This window comes from Rhamphochromis sp. 'chilingali' (genome assembly GCF_963969265.1).
Source record: "Rhamphochromis sp. 'chilingali' genome assembly, chromosome: 16".
Taxonomy (NCBI): Eukaryota; Metazoa; Chordata; class Actinopteri; order Cichliformes; family Cichlidae; genus Rhamphochromis; species Rhamphochromis sp. 'chilingali'.
In genome coordinates, this window is record NC_137943.1 from 30,633,525 (window position 1) to 30,659,869 (window position 26,345).

A 26,345-nucleotide genomic window follows, 5' to 3' on the forward strand; every position below is an offset into this window, starting at 1 on the left:
GTCCTCCCTCCCCTCCTCTCTGCTCGACGGTAGGACTCACAGATGATTGCAAAGCTCCAGAGGACAGTGTACAGCTCTCTGCTCCCTCTGAAGTCGAACCAAAATAACCACAGGTGACTCTGGAACGGCAGGGGAGCGTGCAAGCTTTTTAAAGCTCGGATGAGGCATCTTGCAATTTCACAGAACGCCTACAGCTCTGTTGTGATGACAGGCGACGAGGCAAAATGCATGGCGCGGTATCACAGAAAATTGCATCACTAAACACCAGCACACACCTCACATTTTCCCTTTTTTGATCCCCCCCTCCCCTCCCCTCTTTGCCAACAGGTGAGAGAACTTCCACAATCGATTAGCCTTCGGCTTGTGATGAAAACTGATTAGCAGGTGAACTGCAATGAGGTTAACGGAAATAGATTTGCCTACTTCTGCAGGGCACAGAGAGACTGCTGGACAGATCCCAGTGCCCAAGCTGTTTCCAATGCAATCACATTGCCAATCAATGGGAACAATTAAAGAAGTTCCACACTGTGATGGCGATGACATAAAATCAGTCACTACTGTTAACAATGACAATGCATATGTCAATTTTGACCGTAACACTTCCTCTCTGCAATCATGCATCATGTCAGAAACAAGCAGGTCATATCAGAGCAGTGAGAACAGATTGATTTACCACAATATTATAATCAGGACTGCAATTTATTGATTTACACAAAATCCACATAAGGTGGTTCGAATCGACAAAGAAAAAAGAAAACATTGAAGCCACGTCTTTTTAACAATCAATTTAAATACAAGACAAGTAGTCTACCTTGAGAGACAGTTGATGCGAAGGCAGCACAACAGAGTTGACAATTTCCAGGCATGCAATTTGCGGAGGAATGGTAATGGTGATGGTGATGATGATGACGACCTTTGAAAGGCAGTGTTGGAGAAGCACTCTGCAGCTCTAAGAGATAACTTTAAATTGTCCATAATCACAGGATCTGGGAGCGTATAAGCTGACAAAGTCACAGAAAGACATCTAGCAGTACAGCAACGCACAATTTGACCACATTACTTAGGCATAATTACAGATACATTTCCTCACTATGTTATGACACACAAACACTTGCATGGAACTGGTGCTACGAGAGGGAAAAGGGAGTACTCGACTGCAGTCTGAGGTCTGAGGGCTTGCACATCAATAACAAGGCAAAGTGAGGTAGATGAAACACATTACTTTGACCTAAAGAGCTCAGTAATTACATTTGGCATTTTGACAAGTGTTTAGCTGCAGTGAAGGTCAGTCCTGTCAGCGAACGAGATCTATGCTAATCCAGTCAGACGGAAGAAAACCAGGAGACAAAAAGTCGAGCGAAGGAAAGCTCCGACGCAAACAACGCCTTTGTGAAAGTAACATAAACCCTTCCTCCACCCAGTCGTCAGGATCTGTTTTGAAGCTCTGTGACAGAAAGATATCAGCTGTCGGGATAAGGGTGAAGCTGCTTCCTCCTCTACAGCGGCCAGAACAATTTCCGCTTACTAAATAGCCACTTTATTATCATGCCGATACACCGTCGATTTAATTTGATAAAATATTAAATTTGCTGTACTGTTAATGTGATTAAGGCTTGATGTATAGAAAATACCCTTAACATCTGCGTCTGACTTTAATTTGGTTCTCGTGTGCTGCAATTAATACTGTTTGAAAAGGCTGGGAGAAGCAGGCAAATGTTCCAGGGTCCTGCATTATAACCAAATATCAAAGCAGTTTAAATATCCGCTTCGGTGAAATGGGTCGCCATGCCTGCTACAGAGTACGCCGACTGAAAGAGCTGCATGCTGTTGCCCAGCACTTGAGGAGCATTTATGGTGGAGTACAAAGTGTCCACGCTGGCACTTCTGATGTGAGTTCATCAGAACGAAATAAGTCTCGAAACAATGATTCAGAGCAGAATCAGGAAATATCAGATCACTTTTGATGCAGCTTTGGTAGACATGCATTGCACACTCTAAAATAAAACAACAAGCTTTTACTTTCTAGCTAGAGGACATCTGACATCTGAAGAAAAGATTATTGAGCATGTTTGCAAATGAAAACATTTTTGCCATCACATTTGAATGCATTGGTCAGGCTGTGAAGGGTTAATGTTGTGTTTCCTAGTGAAACTAAGCTGTTCAGCAACTAAAACTAAATTAAACTGAATGTAAAACAAAATTTTAAAAAGTTTTAAGTAATTGGCCCAAACTTTAAGCAAGGTTCTCTATTTAACATACTCGTGTAATAAATTTCAGTTATATGTTATATATGGGAAAAATGTTCTTTACAAGAAATAATTATTTCACATAATGATCAATATTTTCTCCCATTTTAACTCATAGTGACCTCCGTCAGGAAATTTACATGTCAACACACAAACCATCCTTCTGAGATAAAAGCAAAACACTGAGCAGCCACCTATTGTCTGCAGCTAACAAAGCAGGCTTCCTTTCACTTAAAAAAGGGGGAAAAGTGATGGCAGAAGAGTCTAAACCTGACCACTATCAACAGAAGCTGTCCTAACAGTGAACAATCACTGAGACTGCAAAGCTTTTCGGCATGTGTGAGTAACTATCTTCACACCAACAGGCATTATTAGCATGTAGGCAAAAACAACTGCTGGCAGAATAAAAAAAGAGAGTAGAAGTCAAGCGAACAGACGGTGAAGGATCAGGCTATCTCAGCTGCTCTCCTTCTGCTTTAAGTGCTAATTGAGCTGCCCGCTGTCCTGACCCTGACCCCCGGCCTATTCACAGGGTCCCGTTCTCACGACCGTGACGCACCGCTGCAAGTAGCCCCTGGGTCCTCCCGCCCACCCTCGGCCGGACAATGAGGGTCACCACCTCGCTGCCCACCATCTTGACATCCACCCCCACGTTTGACAATGGCCTCCGGTGGCCTCGGAGTCTTTCACAATGGATGGGCGCCCATGACAGAAGTGGTAACGTGGCTTCTTAAAATGCAACAACAGGTCTGGATAGCCTGACTGCACTAATCGGACCTTTTGGCACCCAGGGGCCGAGGTCAGAACCAATCCAGTGTAAGAAAAACAGGATCCAAGAGATTAGCTTTAAAAGATTTTTACATAATACAATTTAACTTAAGTATGTTTTTTTTCCAATTACATCTACTTGAGATTCAAAATATTTTACAATTTTTTTTTTTTTACATTTTATAGGCTTATAAAGTCACTTGTAACACCTACTAATATCATCTCTTTTATTTATGTGTATTTATGTGTCAGGAGAACCATGTAGTATAATCTGATGATTTGGCCACTGGGGCAAAAGCTAATTTTGGGGGATTTCCAGCAACCATAGTAGCCAAATTTTGTCACTTGTCACAAACAAAATTAGAAGGTAACTCATTAAACGTCAGGCAAATGTCCAGTGGGTGTTAGTAAATGTTCTGTGAGTGGATTCTTTACCTGCGTGCAGAATAAATGCTGCTCAAGTGTGAGCGGTTAATAGGCAGACTCACTACGGCAACCAAAAGTCCCGATGGACATGTCGACATGTCCATCTACTTACAGAGGCTAATGCATCAGTCACAAAACAGCAACCATATTACGATAATGCTTAAAAGAAAATTGCAGAATTTTGGTGCAGTGTTCTTTTTGTAAATATAAACTCTTACAACCCCAATAACACACCTTATTCTTATGCCATCTTCATATTTATGCTGTTTTCTTCTGTAAATGAATAATAGAACAGACAGTAAAACTTAAAAGAAGTGGATTTACACACCTGGCTATGCCTGAGTGGTTTTATTAATGAAGTGGAAATGAGAATGGAAAATTGCAACTCTAAAAGGAATAAATGATTTTTTTCCTCATGCAAAATGTTTAATTTATGTAGTTATGTAGCTGCCTATGCTTGAAAAAAATATATTTTTTAAAATGTAATCATAAAAAATGAGAGTTTAAATGTTAAAATCTAAAATAATGAATGAAGTTAGTGTGATTAGCTTATCAGGTTTGAGTTGATATGGTTGATTTTTATTTGATATTCTCTCGTTTGATTCGATTTTTCAAACCTTTGAATATCTCCTCCGTCAGTTTTCAGCGTTCTCATGATTCAATTGTGGATATTCAAATTACCCAGAGCAGCACATGCACTCTACAGCCCACATTAAACGATGTGAATCCTCCTTTCACCATAATTTTTGTGCTTTAAACATCTTTCTGGCAAACAAATGAGGTCTTCGCACAGATTTGATCAAATAAAACGGAACGATTTTAAACACAGCTGCCATAAGCCTTCAACCTAAACACAAGAATTTGTGACAGAGGAGATGGAAGTCCACTCTCTCCCCTCTGCTGCTGTGTGACTATAAACGATGATAAAACGACGTCATTACAATGGCCGTGTAAAGCTTAATGTTTCAGAAAAGCACTATAAGCCACGGCTAGAGGGGATAATGTACGCTTTGGGATGGATTGATATTCTAGTTGAATATGACAAACGACACTTTAAAGATGGCCCGCCCACACTATTGCACTTTAGCTGAGAGGACGCCGTATTTCATTTCAAGCACGTTCTGTCAAATGTTTGCATTAATAACAATCGAGTCTCATCCGTGACCCCGCAGAGCCACCGGGCGCGGCGGGCGGGAAATGAGAACGCCAACAATAGCACTTAAAAACAGGAGAGAAGCTGTTGCATAATCAGCGTGTGCGTCTGTGTATGGTTGGGGTAAAAAGAAACGTAAAAGCATGTGCCCATGCAAGGAGGTGGGTTTGCAATTATCAAGCAGGATAAGAACTAAAAATAAAATACTCATTTAGGTTACTTTAACTTACTTTGGTCCGATTTCCTACTGTGGGTGATATTTGCATGTGTGTGAACTGGACCCAAGGAGTATCAGGAATGTCCCCTCTCTCCCTCTCCCTCTGGACTGACAGCTTAGCTAATGGCAAACATTCCTTCTTTCTTTATTCCCCACTTCATCAACACCTTCGCCTCATTACTGTGAGTCACACACTGTAGTCTGCTGAACACACACACGCACACTCTCACACACCTTCACAATGTCTCTACCCCTGAATTGCACTGTGATAGAGAGTTCCTCTCCATGTGACAGAACAGCTTGAACCGAGTCGTTTTGAGTCACAGGATCTTGAAACAAAATCAGGTGGAACTTCCTTTGTGTGCTTTGGAAAGCAGAAGGTGGTAGACAACAAATTTCTGCTGATAACGAGCGACTTTGCACTCACAACGCCGCCCTTGTGAAAACATTTACACACCTGATTTCTGCTTGTTTTAATCTTCTCCACAATCAACAGAAATTACACCTATTATGATATTAGCAATAGTCACAACTGATGATTTTGCATTTATTACCATTTTTCTAAACAGAGTTCTGTGTTAAACTGTGCAAATTAGGCAAAGATCAGACTCCACATCAAGCTTCCATATTCAATCCATCAATGCTATCCAACAAACCAGCCTGGTTTCACAGGGAAAAAAAGTCAGGTGACTATGACCTCTCAACTTTAGAATGCATAGAAATGATTTGTAATGTGTTCACATTATGTGCAGCCACCACAGAAACAAGATTCAATTAGGGCGTTTGTTGTCTTGGACACACAAATTGGCTGGTTCATACGAGGTAGCGGCACAAAAGACCAATAAAATTAGCAGTGGCGGGGGTGGAGCTGCTAAAAACAAAGAGTTGCACTCTGGAGACTGGGATATGAGTCTCCTGTTGGACCACTGAGGCAATCTTGTCAATATTTCAGTGATTATTAGAATTATTCAAACACCTGAACCATTTCGTTCAGCTTAGACACTGAAACTAGCTGATGAAGGTCAGGAAAGAACATTTTGGGGCAGACTTACCTGAGCTGAAACACAGTGGTAAAAAGAAAAAACAGCACCATTTTCCATAGGCTACCTACTGTGATTGTTGTGTAAAATATGTGATGGTGTTGTCACCCCCACCTGAGATGGTACTCCTTATACTGGCGACAAAGACCTCGGAGGAGAAGCTTTTACCTTTAAGCGGTGACGGCATCTAACCCATTACTCATTTGAACCCATTATGTGCCACCTCCGTTTAGTGCATGTGAAGAGTTTGTGGCAATTTTTACATTTTTCGATTAAAAATAAAACACTGGTTCCTTCAGCATCGATTAATAAATCCTTCACGAAGGTAAATGTCTTTTTTTTTTTTAATCGTGAGCTGTGATTGCCGTTTTTTTATACAGAGATCCTGTAGAACCTTTGGTTTGCTACCTGAGTCCCTCTTCCACACGGAAAAATTCACTTTATACCAGTGTTCTTACTTGAAATGTTCTTAATTCTTATGATGTTGACTCTTTAACTAAAAGTAAATAATCTCTCTCGGTGTGAGTTCCAAAAAGTAAAATGTGATGTATGGTTGTAAGTGCGTCATTTTGAACATTTTGGAGGAGGTGACTCATGCATTATTCCTCCAACTTACTTGCAGTCAGTCTAATGTGTGTGAGCATGTTCAGGGAAAGCTAAATGTGAGAGAGAAAGGTACAAAGGCAGCAGATGGTAATTTTAGCAGAGGCAAGTAGGGGCAAAATTAGGCTCCCTATTGTATTTTTACTTCTTTAATGAGATGTATTTCTTGAAAAAAAAAAAGTTTGTGGAGAAACATACCTGTTAGGAACAGCTAGAAACTGCAAACAAGTGGCACATTAACGAGCAAGTCAAAGGAAGTTTAAGCTTTACACAGAAATCTGCTTATGCATCTTCAGAATCTGAAGGCAAGAAAAAAAAATGTACTGGCTGATCTCCTGCTATGTACTGACTCATTAACTCTACTGCAGTTGTACCTTTTAGTTATTTATAGGATACTAATTGTCCATCTTATTATGTCCCATTTAACATTTAATTATGCAAACAGGGAAACCATCAGCTATCATCTGACGGGTTGATAGTTTTGTATGGCAGACTGCATGTATCGCCATGGCTACTCCATAGCCTGCTACCAAGTTATAAATCATGCATAAGTCACTAGCCCAGGGTTCTTAGAACAACCTGGCATTAAACAAGTAGTGTACAGTTGGTATTTTAAGCTTTTTATCCAAAAACAGCAACATGCTGAAGCCCTTTGATGCTTTATTACAGCAACATTTAGTATAACCATGTTAATCATGCTGGTTGGTTGGCTTTAAAGTTGTCCAAAAGCTGATTCTTCCTTGTGAGAAAACTTCTGTTTTTTTCTTTGTGTGGCATTAATGAAATAACTCATTCTCCAAACACAACAAATATCTGGTGTCCCTGTTTTGTTTTTTTCTAGCTTGTTTATTTAGGCACATATCCAACTCTTCGGATGGATTTCCATGATGGAGGCAAACATGGCTGCTTGAAGATTTGTAACAAAACAGAAAACCCAGCTGGCTTTCTTTCAAAATGGACCAGTACCAAATACTTAGCCAAAGTGAACACAAAGGAATTGAATAACTTGCCACAAAGTGCCTGCGTGGATGTGGCAGAATACTCAGTAGGAAAAAAAAAAAAAGAATTCTTGGAGGAGTCATAAGTTTTGAAAAATGTTCATCTGGGGCCTCAGGTGCAGCAGCAAGCCAATGATAATGGGTTGTCTTTCCCTCTGTCAGTATAAAGACAACATTACTACCTACCAGCCACGTTGGCCACATCTGCGGTGCTGACGTTCTGAGCGTTGGGACTCACTTTGAAGGTCACAGCCGGGCCCACCACCCTGTGAAAGACACACATACACACATTTAGAAGCTTTACAAAAGGCATCTTCTGAATCTATTTCCCTTGGCGGCTAGGTGTTGTTTTTCAGACACCCGCAGATAAGAAGTTTTGCTCATTAAAGCTCAGCCATACATGCACTTGAGAGAAAAAAAAAATGCTTCAACCTGTGGCGATCCTTTAGGCTGCTGCAATCCCCATCACCACAGCGAGATAACCTCTTGAATCTCAATGTAATGCGCCCACTGGCATTTAAGCACGCAAGGAAATGAAGAAAGGAGAATCAGGATACTCTGATACGTGATTCTCAGAAGAGCAAACACATTTCCAGCTGCCTGGTTTATAATACATTTACATTTTGATTCAATATATGGTGACTGTGATGCACTTTGCCATGATAGATGTAAATTCAAGGGGACAGGAACTAAGAGGTAAAAACAAAGGCAAGAATATGAGCAGAAAAAGAAGCAAAAGACATATGTAGTCCTTTTTAGGGTGCTTTGGAAAGAGCTTTTTTTACCCTGTTCATCCAACATTTATTCCAATAAAGCAGCTTGAATTGAAACACTGAGGGAGAGACGCAGAGAAGCTGGGTGGTCAGAGGCAAAGCGGAGTCTCCCAATGTGATTAACCTTTTGTTTTTCCTGCTGTAATTCAGACTAAAGGCCCAGCAGGAAGACATATTACGAAGTCCCCCACCAGGATGTATTGTGCGCCGCTAAAGGAAGTAACTGCTGCTGTAACAACACTGTTATAAAATATGGTGACATCATTAATGGAGCAGGTCCTATCCTAATGCTGCCGAAAAAAAACGTGTTCAAAGTGGTTTCACATTGATGGATTTAAATTGTTTTCATTGGTGCTTTTGAGTGCATTTTGCAGACTGTGGGGTCGGCCTCTTCTATTATAATAATTAAACTAAAAGGATCAGCAAAATAATTAAGAGAAATGTGCAAAATAAAAGCAGATTCACCTTTTGTACAGAAGCCCACCGCATATAATGTGTCTTGACTCTGTACTCCTTTGTGCTTTGCACTTCTGTACAAAATGCACTGCATGCATAGACCTATTGAACCAATGTTCTCATGCATTTACAAGCGAAATCAATGTAAAAATATAAGATTTGTCTCTAAAAGAGTACATTCTAACACAGTCCATCAGTACAGTGTACAGTACAATTTAGCCAGTCTCTACACTCTAAAAACCTCAAAGTGTTTACTTTTCAAACCTTTGTAAAAGTTGGATGACCAGCCTTCATTTAACATTATCATGAAGTATTTAAAACTGTTATTGTGGGATTTTAATTGGGTTTCTTGAGCCCAGAGGCCAGAATATCAAAGAAAAACATGAAAAGCCCAGACTCATATTCACATGTTGTTTTACATGCAACAGTAATTCTACATTATTTTAACATATAAGCTGCAACGACAACTAATTAGATGAAGTCGAATTAGTAATCCACGCATGTGATAGAAGTGTTCAATAAAAGATGTACATTTACCTTTACTTTTCCACTACACGCTGCCGTGTTTTCACCACGTTACACATATTTGTACTTTCATGTTAACTTAGCAGCCAAAGACACAAAATATTACAAAACGAGTCAGTCTGTCCCAGGAACACCACACAACACAGCAGCTCATTTTTCCGACCATTATTTCTCCTCCGAGGTATGAGGCCGATATATTTGTCACATCTATGAAGTGATTCATCAGCCGGCACAGGCACACTCTCCGTGTGTGATGAAGAGGTAAAATCGCTCATGTTGAGTTGATCACATATCCATCTGTCGGCCTCTGCTACCCAGGGCAGCGCCAGCACAAAGACACCACATTGACTTTGAACCTTGTAAATAACCTTGTCACTCACCGGGCAAAAGAAGCGCACAGGAGGTGATTTTATATCTTCTATTGCTTCAATTTATCATTTTTCAAAAAAAACCCAACATGTATTAACGCAGCTTTTGACACATTGTTTCTGATGATCGCAATGCTAAAAGCTTTTGGCCTTACACCTCGTCTCTCAATCTGTAGAGCAACACACTTTAATATAAACTTGAATCTAACAAGCATCCAGCAGCAGCATCATGATAACTAATTGCAAAGGCGGAGGGAAGGCGGTGGGGGTGGAGGCACTGCAGATATATCTGGTGTGCTAAACTGAAATCAAACACGCTCCCAGCTGAACAAAAGAGTGACAGGGACCCTGACTACATGACTGACAACTGAAGCAAACCCTGTCATACTGTAAGTGCTAAAACATCATTTTAGTCTTTGACTGAAGGAATAACAACACCTGAACGCGCCTGAAGACTGAACCTTAAGAAAATATGTACCTCACTGAAGAGAAACGTAACAAAGTGAGCCTGAAAAGCTAAAATCATATTTTTAAGGTCGGCAAATCTTGAAATAAATCAATAGAACAGTATAAAAACAAACAAATTTAGTGATTAAGAAATGTAAAAGCTTACACAGTACTTTACACACTGAAAGACTTTAATGCTCTAGATAACATTTAAAGCCATCACATCATTCAGATGAAAACAACAAACAGCACTATATATTTAAATGATGTGACCATAAATACTAGAAATAGCCAACAACAACAAGAAACTCTAAAAATAAAGTGCAATAGAAACATTTGTTGTTGTAGAAAGAAAGAAGTGCATTTCTGTTTAAAAAATAAAACCCTTATTGTGCAGGATATGATACTTCTCTGCAGTAGTCAGAGAAGTACACAGACTTTTTAGTCAGCTGTTTAAAATTTAAGAGTTATGAGCAGTCGCATTTGTCAGGATTCAGTTCAAAGAGGGAACCTAAGAGACCAGAGACTACAAAATAATAATAATAATAATAATAATAATAATAATAATAATAATAACAACAACAGGGGGAAAAAAAGAAACTAGCTAAGCACAAGAACACAGAGAACTTGAAAGGAACTGTAGCAGGTGACCTGACATAACACAGAGAGAATCAGGACTACTTTCCATTATTACACAACTATGACTACAACTATTAAGGGCGAAAACCACAATGCCAGAAAACACAAAGAACTAAAATCATTCGCCGAAAAAATATAAAGGAAAAGAAACTCAAACCTACAAATGTGTGGACCACATGCTTAAAAACACTTTGGAAATAGAGCTGGTGTTAACTTGTTGTTTTTACTGTCCATTTACTTAGAACGCACAAATTTACAATCATGCTCAGATGTGTCAGAGTCAAGTCAAACTATAAAAACAGCTCCAGTTTCACCATCAAGAGTAATGACATTAATATAATGACTTTTTTTAAAGACAAGAAAAAAAAAATTGCATACAGACCATAATACACACTGAAATGTATATGCATATCGAACATGAAGTGATAACGAGTTGGATTATTTTAGCACAGAAAAAGGACTGTGGAAGGACTCTGCAGGACAGAAGCTGCAGATTAAAGTTTATATGGTGTGTGAGTTTTCTGTCAAGTGCCCAAGGGGTAAATAAGATAGAGGTATTTCATTTGAACCTTAATGTTCACAGTTGGAGGAAAAGAAAGTGTCGGCTTTTGAATGCATTCACTATTATTTGAGTTATTATTTCACTTTGCTTGCTTTGAGGGAGACACATCCTTTGTGATTTTGTTGATTTGTGCCAAACGCTGTGACAGTTCTTAAAAAAGGTATGATATAAAATATGATACAAAACACTAAGTGTTCACACCTATGGCCTCAGTTTGTATCCAGTCTGTCATCATCATCATCATCATCATCCTCACATCCAGACAGTTCAGGCCCACTCTCTCCTCCTAGTGGCAGCTCTTAGATATGGACCTTCAGCTCAGACACAGACATTACATCACCCAGACCCTCATGTTTCAATAAAATAAATAATTTTTTTTAAACCTCTAGTCTACACTCACTGATGGTTACACAAGAGCCATCATTATTCGGCAGCCAGCTACAGTCAAAGGCTCCGAGAAGCCACCCACATCAGCACTTCCCTCCCGCTCACCGCGTTGCCCTCAACCACTACCAGGCCAACGTGGCAGCTAAAAACATTTCCAAGGCCGTTTTGCTGAAAGTGCTCACCGTCAGTATTATCTAATCAGTATTGAATTGTTCCAAATGAAATGTAAGGGTGTGAGTCACTCTCCAGGTTTGTTTTGTGTCCTGGCACAGTGTGTAGGCTCACTTTTATGATTCATACGTTGCCAGTGTTGGAAGTTTTGCTGGAGGCTCGTCAAACCGCTGCTGATCTCTGGCTGCAGCCCCGAGAGGAAATTGTTAGAAAAGGGAAGTTTTGTTGTCTTTTCAGTGGCTGAGGTTTCACAGGTCGATGACTACTTTGTTCAGAGATACTTTTGTTGTTTTAATATACGAATCCAATTTCAAAGAAGTCAGGACACTATATACATAGATAAAAAGAGAATGCAATCATTTGCAAATCTCACAAACCTACTGTCAATGGAAAATTGTATTTAGTAGTCAGTATAATCTTTTAGTGATATAAGTTTGCATATGGTAGAATACTGCATGTAGTTATTTGTATTAGGAAATATTCAACCATGTATACTTAGAGGCATATAATTAATTGTGTGTGATCTCTAACAGGCTGCAGGCTTGGGGTGCATCCCAGGAATGCACCCCCACGTCTGGGAGCATGAGAGCTCATACCTTGTTTTATTGTTTTACGGCAGGATTAACGTAGCTATGTCTGTTTTAGTTTAAGTGCTTCTTTACATATAGATGAACTGCTGGACTTCCTCACCATGTTATCTAGGGTGGGGGAGACTACCCCCTTTCCTGACAAAGGATGTACCTTTTGTGCTCTCATGACCCTTTGATCAGCAACACACACACACACACACACACACACACACACACACACACACACACACACACACACACACCTACTGAAGTATAAATAAAGATTGGGGCAGTTTCTTAGTGCGAGTCTCAGTCTGGAGGCTGCCCTTGCTAGCAAGAAGTTCTGTGTGTTTCTCTTCTCTGAGTCTTTACTGAAGAAGTGTTTTAGAATATTTTCCCTAACACCTACATTTTATCCACAGCAGAACACAGGAAACACGCAAATGTTTAAGCTGAGAAAATTCTTTTTGAATTTGATTTCAGAAACTCATGTCAACAAAGTCAGGGCAGGGACATGTTTACATCTGGACATCTGGGACATGATGAGACCAGCTGCTGGACCTGTGGGAGAGCCCAGTTCTACTGGACTCTTCTCCTTCAAAGTCGTGCTGTTGTAATAGCTGCATTATGTGGTCTACCATTGTCTTGCTAAAATATGTAAGTCTTGTCCTGAAAAAGCCACGATCTAGATGGGAGTATATATTGATATAAAACCTCCGTATATCTTTTCAAATGATCTTTCATTGATTTTGCCTTTCCAGATGTGCAAGGTGCTAATTCCATAGGCACTCATGAACCCACAATCTATCAGAGATGCAGGCCTTTGATTGAGGGCTGATAACAAACCAGATGGTGCCTCTCCACTTTAGTCCTGAGGATGGTCCTTTCCATGCTTTCCAAAAAGAACTATACATTTTGATTCATGTGTCCACAGAACAATGATTTCTGAGTCTGTGCAATGAGTTCCATTAAAGAATCATCCTCTATTCCAAAAGTACTGTCATCTACATATCATCCTATTGTCATTTCCGATCACGCACCACTTAGCGTTGACATCAAGCTCATAGCCCAGTCCTCTTTTTCCTCACCCTGGAGATTTAACTCTTTGTTGCTTTCGGATGAGGGGTTTGTTACCTTTATCAAATCCGCAATTGATGAATTTATGGTGTTTAACGACAGCAATACTGTTACGAGGTCATTGCTTTGGGAATCTCTTAAGGCATATGTGCGTGGGCAAATAATTTCTTTCTCTGCCCATTCCACTAAAAGCCACAAAGCCAAACTTCAAACTTTGACTACACAAATTTGTGACATAGATAGACAGGTTGTTGACAGTCCCACTCCCGATTTGCATAAAAGACGACTTGACTTGCAGACTGAATTTGATTTACTTTCTACGGCAGATGCTGAACGTCTTTTACTTCGTGCGCGTGCGACTTATTATGAATATGGTGATAAGCCCAGAAGGCTTTTGGCCCATCAGTTAAAACGTCAGGCCTCGTCTCGATTAATTTCCCAGATTAAAGATGCGGCAGGCAACTCGGTCTCTGATTCAAAGGAAGTAAACGAGGTGTTTAAGACGTACTATTCCTCCCTATATGAATCTGAATCTGCTGCTGACGCCTCAGAGATGGATTCTTTTTTTAACGGTCTTACAATGCCCACTGTCGATCCTGTTATAGCTGAACAATTAGATGCCCCTCTTAGGCTGGATGAAATTGTGCATGCAATCAAGACCATGCACAATGGTAAGGCACCAGGACCTGACGGGTTTTCAGTTGAATTTTTAAAAACTTTTATAGACAAGTTAGCCCCACTACTTCTTTCAGTGTATAATGAATCTTTTGAACGTGGTCTATTGCCCCCTACATTGTCTCAAGCACTAATTACTGTTCTCTTAAAGAAGGGTAAGGATCCTACGTCTTGCACCTCGTATAGGCCTATTTCACTGCTGAATGTTGATGTTAAAGTCTTGGCTAAAATTTTAGCAATTCGCCTTGAAAAGGTTCTTCCTACTATTATTTCAGATGAACAGAATGGCTTTATTAAAGGCCGCCAGCTGTTCTTTAATGTCCGCACGCTTTTGAATGTCATTCTTTCCCAACACTCAACCACTAATCCAGAAGTAGTTATCTCACTTGATGCTGAGAAAGCTTTCGATCGTGTAGAGTGGAGCTTTCTCTTTGCGGTCTTGCAAAGATTTGGTTTCAAGGACAGATTCATTTCATGGATTCGACTGTTGTACAGGGCACCCCAAGCCAGTGTCTATACAAATGGTGTTTCCTCTGGCTACTTCTCATTGTCACGCGGGACGAGACAGGGTTGCCCCCTGTCCCCCCTACTTTTTGCTATTGTAATTGAACCCCTATCTGTAGCTTTGAAGGCCCTTCCTCATTTTCGTGGTATTTCCCGGTCAGGCCTTGACGTAAAATTGTCTTTATATGCAGATGACCTGCTTCTATATGTTTCTGATCCCTTATCTAGCATACCATCGATTGTGTCTCTACTAAACAAGTTCGGCTCTCTGTCAGGTTACAAAATAAATCTTCTTAAAAGTGAATGTTTCCCCATAAATTCTTTAAGTCTTACACTTAAACAATCTGACATTCCTTTTAGACTTAGCCCTGCTGGCTTTAAATATTTGGGAGTTAACATGACTCGTACTTTGTCTTCTCTATACTCTTCCAATTTCTCCCCTTTAATGACTCAAATTCAATCAGATTTTCAGAGATGGAAATCGCTACCTTTGTCCCTAATTGGTCGGATCAATGCTGTAAAGATGAACATTTTGCCTCGATTGTTATTTCTGTTTCAGAGTATTCCTATATTTTTACCTAAAGCTTTTTTCAAAAAGTTAGACCAGCTAGTTACATCGTTTTTGTGGGGAGGGAAACACCCCAGGGTGAGGAAATCATTATTACAGAGACTGACATTTGATGGTGGTCTTGCCTTGCCTAACTTTTTATTTTACTATTGGTCCTCTCATGTTCACAAATTGACCCATTGGCTTGAATCTCAAGACCTGCTGTGGTGCAAACTGGAACGCCTGTCGTGCACTTCCTCATCCTTAGAAGCTTTATTATTCTCTCCACTACCACTTAAGCCTTCTCATTTCACCCAAAATCCCGTGGTACAGTCTAGTCTAAGGGTCTGGTCACAATTCAGGAGTCATTTTAAGTACATCTCTGCGTCAGTACACATGCCCATCACGCAGAACCATCTGTTTACTCCTGGCCTCATTGATGGTACCTATGTACAGTGGAAGCGTCATGGTATTAATACATTTAAGGATCTCTATAAAGATGGCACTTTCTTAACTTTTTTAGACCTGTGTTCAGAAACAAATCTTCCGGCTACCAATCTATTCCGTTATTTTCAGGCACGGCATTGCACTTCTGCTCTCTTCCCCTCCTACCCTCTTCTCCCAAATGTCCAACCATGGGAGGAATTCTTATCCCTTAAACCCAATAAGAAGTCAATTATATCTTTAATATATAAACAACTTATGGATTTAAATGTCCATTCCGTTGCTAAAATTAGGGGGGCTTGGGAGCAGGAGTTAGGAATAATTTTTTCGGATCAGCAATGGGAGAAAGCAGTATCCAATGTCCGTTATAGTACGTCCTGTGCCAGGTTACAACTCATCCAGTTCAAGGTGTTGTACAGGGTTTACTATTCAAAGTCTCGTCTGTCTGAGATTTACCCACAAGTGATGGATCAGTGTGAGAGATGTCATGCCACCCCATGTGACCTAGGCCATATGTTCTTTCTGTGCCCAAGACTCCATGGCTTCTGGAGTCAGTATTCAGTTATTCTTTCCAAAGCTCTTGGGACCCAAATCTGCATGGACCCTTTTCTAGCTGTTTTTGGGCTTCCAGTCAACACTGGTCTAACCGACCCTACACACTTCAAAATATTAGCCTTTACATCACTTTTGGCTAGACGTTGCATCTTACTCCTTTGGAAATCTTCAAAGCCACCTTCAGTTTCTTTTTGGTTTAGAGATGTGATGTCATCTCTTAAATTGCAAAAGATAGGCCTTGTGGCGAAGGGCAAATACAGAGAATTTTATTCTATCTGGGGCCCCTTCGTGGACTATTGCAAGTCATTAAACGCTCTACCAGCTGATTAATATCATGTCTCTTCCCCCCCCCCTTTTTTTTTTTTTTTTTTTTTTCTTTCCCCCCCTTTTGGGGTTTGTGTTTGTTTTGGGTTTCTTATTAGGTTTTGTTTTGTTTGTTTACTTAAGCGTGTGTGTAGGTGTGCCTGTGTGTGTGTTATTGTGTCTGTTCATGTAAGAAAAACTAAAAAATATGTGAGGGGAACAGATTGTGTTGTCATTGTAAACTACTGTACACTTGTCTCTCAATAAAAATATTAAAAAAAAAAAAAAAAAAGAATCATCCTCATTTTTAAATGCAGTCCTACCCAACGATCCAAAGAGTGGCATGGCTCCAATATTGATTTTTGGCTCTCTGCTTAGTGCACAGAGATTTCACCAAGATTCTGTGAATATTTAGATTATGTATCAGAAGATGATAAAATATTTAAAATCTTAACAATTTTATGTTGAGGAACGTTATTCTGAAAATATGTAGACCTTTTTGTCAGATTACAGATACTCTGCCCTCCTTTACTTCAGAGGAACTCTGCCTCTCTAAGATGTTCTTTTTCAATCCAATTTTATTTATACAGCACCAAATCACAACAACAGTCGCCCCATATTGTAAGGTAGACCCTACAATAATGCATACAGAGAAAACCCCAACAATCATATGACCCCCAATGAGCAAGCACTTTGGCGACAGTGGGAAGGAAAAACTCCCTTTTAACAGGAAGAAACCTCCGGCAGAACCAGGCTGAGAGAGAAGGAAGACAGGATAAAATTTTATACCCAATCATACTACAGACATATTTCGAATTAACCTAATTAGTTGGAACATTTTCCTTCAGCTGTTTCCTTTGAGTACCACTTAATTTTTAAGCCTTTCCTCTGTACCAACCGCAGTGGATAGAGGTTAGGTGTATGAGGGGCAGATACAGGACTCTGCAAAATAAAGTTAGTTCGTGGAACTAAACATTTAACACCAGCTTCTAATAGCAAACATATTTTTTCTGACAAAAAAACAAAAAATGAACCAAAACCAAACCCCCTTTACCGACAACCTGGATAAGGATAAGCGGGAGAGAATAGATGGGAAGTTTTCTACTTTAAAAAAAAAAAAAAAAGTAGAAAACTTCCCATAGAAACAGTTAAGGATTTTTTGCACTTGAACAAACTTCATCAAATATAAACCAAGAAGGATCAAAAGTATTTAAAACCCAGAAGTAGTATTTTTTTAAATTAAGATGGCTCAATAAAGCAGCTGGACATTTCCACAGGTTATAAATTTATATATCACTTAAACATTTGTACTGCTTTAAAAAAAAAATTTATTTTTCAAGGATTTTTTTGGTTTAAGGAAACTGACCTGATAGGTGCAGGTTCAGCTAGGCCAGTGCTATATGCCATGTTTGACAGGATATGTAATCTTACAGTTCCTGCTGATACAAATAAAGCTAAAAAATCCTCCCAAGGCTATACAAGTTTTCTCAGAGAACCACAGAGCCTCGCTCTGTCCTTCAAACTGATAAAAGCAAATCAGATAATCTATGAAACCCATAATAATACAGCATGTTCTCTCTACCACACTACTGTAACGAGACATTAAGGCAAATAAGAAAAAGCTACAAGTTTATCACCTATACCGACAGCTCAAACAGATAAATACTACAACTGCTATCTCAAATACTTTTATAGCTCAAAGCGAAATAGGGAACTAGAGGGATATTATATCAATTATTTCTAATGCAATATCACATCTTATTTTAGGACTGAGTTTACCTAAATATAATAAATAAAGCTGTTTAAATACCACAATACTTTATAAGGTAAAAAGTATTTGAGGGTAAATTTAAAAGCAGGGATAATTCACTCGTATTTGCATTTGATGGAAAAAACGGTCCCATAAAAGGTGTTCGGATAACTTACAAAGACTGCATACAGAATAAGATGAGATTTCTATCATTAAATGTATGCAATGGGAAATATGATATTGGATACAAGTAAATGGATATTTTTAAACTATCTGCAACCACCAGTTTTTAGTGCGGTTTCAGAGTATGGTGTTGGAAACCACAGGCAGGCTGAGAAATTAGTGTCAGTCTGAGCCCTATGTTCCTGAGCTTATTTATTCCATTTAAGGTGACTGCTGTTGCCACAGTGGCGAGGAGCCGGGCAGCCTTGGAAAATAAGCGTGGTGCATCTGACAAATTGTCTAGGCGGCTCCCCCTGCTGGGCTTTCACTGCGCTCACAACAAAAGAGACCCCTGGATTTCTCTCCCTCTCTCTCTGCCTCCCTTGCGCTCTCTGTATCTCTCTCTCTCTCTCAGTCGCTCTCTCGTTTTCTCTGCCTCCTATCCATCACTCACCCCACTGTATAGCTCCCTTCTTTCATTCCCAGAATAGGAGAACAAAGACAAAAGGTGCATTAGAACAGGGGAACAGTACGGGCCACCCAGGGACTCAATGCAGCAGCCGAGCAGCACGGCAAGGTGCCAAGCAACGACGGGGGCCAAGCGGAGGGGGTGGAGAGAAAGAGTGTGTGTGTGCGCGCGTGTGTAGGTATGCATGTGTGTGAATCATGCGACCCCAAGCCACCCAATCCCCACCTGTCCACACACTCTCACAAATAGAAGACTGTAGACATGGATTCCTACTCTCTCTGCTTCCCTTCAACCCAGGCCGAGTTCAATTCAATTTGGACGTTGCTTTATCAACAGTGAATGGAGTTACACTGTACAATGCAAGTATAAAAAGCAATGCTTTCCTAGTACTTCTATCCATTTAACAGTGTCAAAATTTCACCTCTTAGAAGACAAACACCAGCCAACATGAAATGAAAAACCAACACCAAAAAATATGCTGTACTAACAAGATAACAAATAATCCAAACTAATTCTACAAAGCACCAAATAAACTGTGAATTAGCGTCCTCGCGCTAAACTTCAAAGGAAAATGCATTTTAAGTAAACTTCGTTGTTTTGTTTCCAGAGCTTTCAGTTTTATCTTTTTCCACCTGTTCAGCTGAGTGTTACATTATATTGTGCCCATCGTGCACCACACTCGAAAAAGTGAACAACTGAGGCTAGAAGTATTCTTCATTCTACCATTTTTACAACACAGACTGAGAATTCATATACAGGTTTTTATCTCACCATCTCATTTTTAAAAAAACAAAGGGAGTAGATTAGTGACTGATTGATGTTTTTTGAGTTTGGTCACCTTTAAGGATTTGATATCTGAAATAAACAGTTGACAATTTCACATTTGGACTAGTATAACTGTCACCAATATACTGTAGAAAACTACACAGACCAGAGTTTAGGTAAACTCAACGCATTAGATTGTGTTAATCAATGTTATTTGAGGCCTAAAGACTGAATGAATTTTGCATTATAACACAACGCATATGGAAATAATCAGGCAGATATCTGACAGATAATTTCAGAACAGCCACTGCAAAAGATCAATCTCCATTTGCTGAATATGGCCTTGAATGAAGTCATGGTTCAATACTGAAGATCTGTTTGCTCAGTTGCGTCTTTATTCGTCTGCAGGACATGTGAGTATTTGCTATTCCAAGTGTTCGATTTTCTTCATCGCTTCTATTTTCCAATGCTGTCAGGATCCCTACATTGACGTCACGTCCCAGTTGTCTTATGAGCCTTCTGCCTGCCAATCGGTCCTCGAGCCAATCGGTCTGTGGACCGGGACCAGGCTGTATTTGTTATCAATGTGCAATCTGCCGCTATATTTACACGAGACTGAAGAGCACTGAACATTCGGTAAAGAGATGGATGTTGTTGTTGTGGTTTATTTCAGTGTCGACTGACTCATGTAGTGCTGTGGAATGGCAGTTCAGTACAGCAAAAAAAAATAACCTGGGGGAGCCCTGCCCATTATCCTAACTTCATCTAGTACCATATTCCATGAAGATGTCTCTCATCTCTTTGGTTACCTCAGGAAATGGTGCCAGAGGCATACTTTTTCCTTATTGGTTCAAATTTCTGTAAAAAAGTAAGTGAACCCTGAGTTGGGTTAGTTTGTGTAATAAAGAGCCTTCGGAAGATGCGGACCTCCGGGTTTTTAGCAATATCTCAATGTTCTCAGATCTCAGCAATTAAGGGAATGGTCAGGAGATCAAAGTTTTAATTAACCTTGCAATTCACCTATTTTCACATTTCAATGATCAATCTCAGGCTGTAAAATCCTATTTAACTGTGACCAGACACATGTTTATTCACAGATAAAATACAGCAAACACCGTCTGTAGGCTGGCTATAATCCCCAACAGTGTGTTCATATCCAAACCCCCACAGTAGCAATTGTTTTGCTGTTGCAGCTCACAGCATTGAGAATTCAATTGATACTCCATGCAAAGTCACCTGTGGAGGGGAAAGACTGAAAGGGAGGGAGAGAAAGTGAGGAGGTGCTGAGGGGGCATAAAGTTACTTACAGAAATATAGAAAGGACATACAGACTGAGACAAACTAAGAAAGCAGAAACCTGAAGGAGGGAAGACGAAATAGGAATAGGTAGAGGCAAAGACGGAGAAACGAATAACAGAATGATCGAAAAACAGAAAGACACATGGAGAGAAAGAGTTCAGGCAGAGTTCATTCTCATTAATAAATGATTGTAGTCAACGGCTGCTCGTCTCTAACACGTCAATACCGTCGACCAACAACGCTCATTGCTTTATTACCCCCTCAGAGCAGGAAAAAATGTTGACAGAATGAAAATAAGGCGACGTCCTTGGGTTCCTAGTCTGTAAGGGCACTGTTTTCCCTTCCTTTTTTTTCCCCCACTTCTGATTTTAATGCTTTCTGCCACTCTGCTTTGATCCCACCAGTTTGCCCTCTCTGATCCGTCATGCTGGAGGGTAACTGTGGAGCAGCCGACGCTGCTCATCTTCTACTGGGAATATTTGAAGAGTTTTAGTATGTGATGCTCGCCCTTTGAGAAAATTGCTGCCCACTCCAGCCTACAGGTACGAAATGGTTGTTGTTGAGACGGTAAAGCAGACTATGGATGTTGTGACTCATCTACAGATCTTTGCTCATACGGTCTCTGGTTTGTTAGAAGGTTGAAGTGTTGCTGAACTGAAAAATACTGAAGTGTTTTCTTGATGTTGTTCTCATTTCTATTCAGCGGTTTGGCTGCCTGACAGCTGGTAGGACTACATGTCCAGAGGCGCCGCTACATTACAGGGCAAAGAGAGCTTTAAACGACATCGTAAGCATTTAAATGTTTTTATTTTTAGCTTCTAGAACAGAACACATGGCTGAGGCTTTGAATTGTGGGTGTGCGCACCTGGATTGTGAGGACAAATTCGTTAACAAAGACACACTGCGAAGAACTGGTTTAAAGATAAGCAAAATGAAGAGTTAGGCAGGTAGTGGGGATAGTTACAAGTTTGAGACGATTTCGTAGTAAGGGGTAAATAAGGACCTGGTTTTAAGTTGTATTAATCATTGTATTTACCTGTAAAAGAGCTAAACCATGCCGGTAAATGAGTCAAATGACCCCTCAGGGACACAGTGGTTAGTGATGGAAAAAACAGAACAACAATGTCTTCCCAGCTAGGATTCGTACTGCTCAGATTAATCCAATATTCGCTTGTCTTCTACAGTAGTTTGATGATAAGGAACATGACAGAATCATCTGTCTCGAGCTAACACACACTGCTCCATCTTTAGCGGAAGGGAGGCTGGGTGTGTCTGGACATAAAGGCCATAAAAGTAAGAATCAAGATTTTAAACTGACACCTACATTTGATTAGAAGCCAGTGTAGATGCTTTAACAATGGTAAGACATGACAGAATTCATAAGAACCTTTGCAAAAGAATTTGACAGACTGGAGGAGATTATTAGATGCTTTAGACCAGGAGTGTCCAACTTCAGGTTTTAGGTGTGTCCGTGATCCAACACAGCTGATTTAAATGGCTAAATTACCTCCTCAACATGTCTTGAAGGTGTGTTGACCCAGGGTGAGATCTAAAACCTACAGGACACCGGCCCTTGGGCCAGGAGTTGGACACCCCTGCTTTAGACAGAGCATTACTACAATCTAAGTGGAAGGGGATGAAGGCATGAACGAGCATCTCCAGTTCAGTTTTTCAGACAGCAGTCCTGAGTTTAGCACTATTTCTTAAAAGTCAAAGATGGAAGCTAACCCAAGATTCTTTGCGTTAGCATCTACAGTGAATGAGAAAAAGCCCAGACACTGTCCAATTTGAATAATACTTATTGGAGCAAATAAATAAATAAGAGACTGTCTTGTTTTCATTAAACTGCAAAAAGTTATTTGCTATCCAACTATTAGTTGCATTAAACCAATCAACTAAAACTGATAATTCATAAGGTTTGTATGAGAGATACAGTTGAGCGTCATCGGCATACAGATTACTGGAAATGGTTTTGAAACTTCTAATGTGATCTAATGGCAGAATATACAATGGAAATAAATGGGGGCTTAAATCAGATCTTTGTGGTGCAGCTCATGATAAATTTGAGCACTGAGACTTAAAGTGTTTTATCAAGAAGAAAAGAAGTGAACAAATCCCCGACTTGGCTGGATATCCTTACCATGAGGTTCAACATGTGGATTAAGATTTGATGATCAAGTTGCAAGAACTTTGCAGTCAATTCGTGGTATTCTCTTGCTCCGTTTTTAAAGATATGATCGACACATTATTTAAACCAGTGAATCAGACTGGGAGAAATATTTACTCCACAAACTTGCAGTGATTAGATGTGAAGCCTTAAGTTGTTTCTGGATCACTGAACGACAGGCTTTATTTCAATAAGAAAGTGTTCAGCTTCTATTTCAGGGTTTTTGCTTGCATGCAGGAAACGTGTCACCTCCAGTGTTCTAGCTCTGTTGTAAACAGACTTTCTTTATTGGCATCCGAACTGGAACAGGTGTGACTTGATCATTTCTCAATAGGAGCGGATTATTAAGAGCCTCAAATGCAGTAAACGTGCCAGTTTGTGGTTCTTTTTATATTCCTTTAATGCAGTGTGAAAATGAAATATTTAAGCTTTGAGAAAAAAAAAAAATCACATTAGGTTAGACTGTGATTTTCACCCCAGACTCCAGTAAGAAAAAGCAGCATTAACACAGTGAGTGCACTGCTTTGTGTAACCAGAAGATTAAAAAAAAAAACCCAAAAAAACAAAAAAAAACAGATGTACATACGAGAGCTCAGCGAAATCAGTCATCTGGATTTTCGCCATTCTAGCCAGGATCTTCATCAGGTGGAGGCCGTCGTCTGTCTGGAGCCCACTGATGATGACGATGAAGAAGAAGAGTGCAGGGCAGGAAGAGAAGAAGGGATCAGAAATTAAAAGTTAAACATACAACAGGTGCAATTTACTGTGCAATTTGTTTTTAAAAACAGGCTTTAAACAAGTTATTTTTCCTTCTAGTGATGTATCAGGTAATTTTAAAGGTTTTCCTTATTTTCTGTAGATTGCTCTTCACTGGTGATATTCCTAATATGGTTATTTTAGACAAACAGCTGTAGGTTTTAGCACATAGGCCCCGCCCATCTACCACCAAAACCATCTTTTTGCAAGGAGGAGCCAATCAGAAGAAAGGTGTAAACAGATGAGTGGTTGCTGGAGGTTGCTGGCTGTGTTTAGGTGAAGTTGATCCGAAAGGTTGTGGTGCACAAAATAACGTCTTTGTGATTGCTTTGATTAGCATCTAAATGCCTCAGCTGGCCATTCCGTGAAAGGAAGACACCAACTTATCTGCAAACATGAACAGTCTCAATTTCCGGTTTATGTCCGCTCGCTAAGCAGAGCAAGTGCTGCAGACAAGTCGGGATCTTTCATGCAAACTACAGGTAATCTGTGACTAAAGGAAAGTTTTCCAGCACAACACTGTATAAATCTTTACAACCAGTTTTACCTAGCAACTGCCAGCAACCCCTAGACAGCCTGTCGTGGGGTTATTGACTAGTCTCTAGGAATATGTCACTGGTGCTTCAGCAATTGATTTCACAGTAACTGCAAACAGCCACCAGCAATTCACATTTTTCTTCAGCACGCTCTGGTTTCCAGTGGGTCACTGACTGATCCCTCAGCCCATGTTAGTGGAGTCTTAGAAAAAGTGAACTAAGGGGCTGAAGAGTACTCTGAAGCATGAATCGTGCAAAGCTATCAGAATAGGTAAGGCTTGAACTGGTTTATGTAGAAATGAGAGAAAATTAAAAGTAAATTCTTTGAAGATAAATGTTTAATTGACATTTCTTAAGGCAAGTGAATGGCAGAGAACTTGAGCGTAAATAGTATGGAGATGAAGAGCAAAGTGTTAAATGCCAGCGGTCCCCAACCCCAACCTATTTATGTCCTACAATATTTTCACGGACCGTGTTGTGGATAAATACAACAAATAAAACCAGTACCAAAAAAGAAGAAGACTTACCCATAACACACGGGACAAGACCCAGGGAAACAGAGTTAACAATAAAACGATTAAAAAAATTATGATAAAAACCCTGAAAACTATAAATTTCACACCCGAGCCTCAATTCTCGCAGCCCGGTACCAAATGACTCAGTCTGTGGCCCGGGGGTTGGGGACCGCTGATCTATAAGACATACTGGACATGGGGAAGTTCTCCAGACATATCACTGTATCATTAAACCCACTAGTTGAAGGACTGAACCAGAAAATACAGACAAAAGCAGTTTTCCACAAAGCTCCCAGGTGAGTTCAGATAAGTGTGAGATAGAGAGGTGGGAAGTGCCGTTTGCCAGCGAGGTGAACGCTGAAGAGGTCACAAAGGTCACAGGCAGAAAGCTTGATATCACTGCCCGCTCCATCATTTTATGCTTTACAGCATTTTCTAGCACATAAAATTACTTTGGCAGTATTCAACAACAAAAACGACCTGTTTTGTTCACAGCTGAGGATTACCTCGATCTAAAAGAAGAGAAAAACACTTCATCCTGAACCCTGATCTGCTGTTCTGGCATATATGCATATTTTTGGATAGACAGCCATATTAATGGCATTGGCTCATACTGTTTGACACATACTCTACAGCAATAGATTTTAACTACTTTAAATCAAGTAAAGCTGATGTAATCCTCCCAACACAAATTTCTTTACTGGATATTTTCAAAAGCAAACTTTTCTTTTCTTTATTTTTAAAGTAACTTAAGAAGGAAACATCTATGCTTCTATAAATGAGAATGCCATCTGTGCAGCCTTATGTGTCTGACATTACAAATTAATAGTGTGAAAACTTCTTAGACATGTTATGATATATATGTTTTGATATATCAGAATGAGGACCCAGATGCAGACATGAGTGAGTGAAGGAACAAACGTTGAATCCAAAACTTTTTTGTAAACAAACAAAAGGTGACTAAACACTCTGGGAATAAACAAAAGCTAATTCAATAAAATGGTAAAACTAAAGAAAAGATTTAAACGATTAAAGGAGCACAAGGGAAATAAGTGAGGCAAAAATAGGCTAAAGAATACCTACTAATGTGACACAGGTGAAGCCATTAAAGGCAGGTAAAGGCAAATTTTTGAGGAGGGAAAAAGCCAGAAGGAAACCAACAAGGAAAACAAATTACCAAAATAAAATAGGATGTGACTAGAAGTAACAGGCGAAGCACACAGACACAAAAGGTGTAGTTAAAGAAACAATGCTATGACAACAGAAATGCCAATCCAAAAAGCATGCAATGTCAATTATGTCCCGGTCAGCAGGGAGCTGACTGTGTTTTGAGTGAATAGTGGGACCCAAATGCAGACACGGTAGGAGACGGAACCGAGTTTAAACAAAAGGCGAGCCGTTCATTTGGCTGATAAAACGTGAACACAAAAACAAAGCAAGCGTGAACATGGCAAAACCTAACCTGACACCTAA

General features: G+C 39.9%; 1 protein-coding gene across 2 annotated transcripts in view; it reads right to left on the reverse strand.

The window, feature by feature from the left end:
- LOC308412638 (receptor-type tyrosine-protein phosphatase N2-like) overlaps positions 1-26,345 on the reverse strand; it is a 228,846-nt gene that overhangs the window by 139,824 nt on the left and 62,677 nt on the right. For both annotated transcript variants that reach the window (XM_080907154.1, XM_080907155.1), the window contains 2 exons: positions 23,652-23,738; positions 7,638-7,717 (listed from right to left, as the gene is read on the reverse strand). In XM_080907154.1, coding sequence (XP_080763280.1) covers positions 7,638-7,717; positions 23,652-23,738 — 167 coding nt within the window. The remainder of the gene's footprint in view (positions 1-7,637; positions 7,718-23,651; positions 23,739-26,345) is intronic.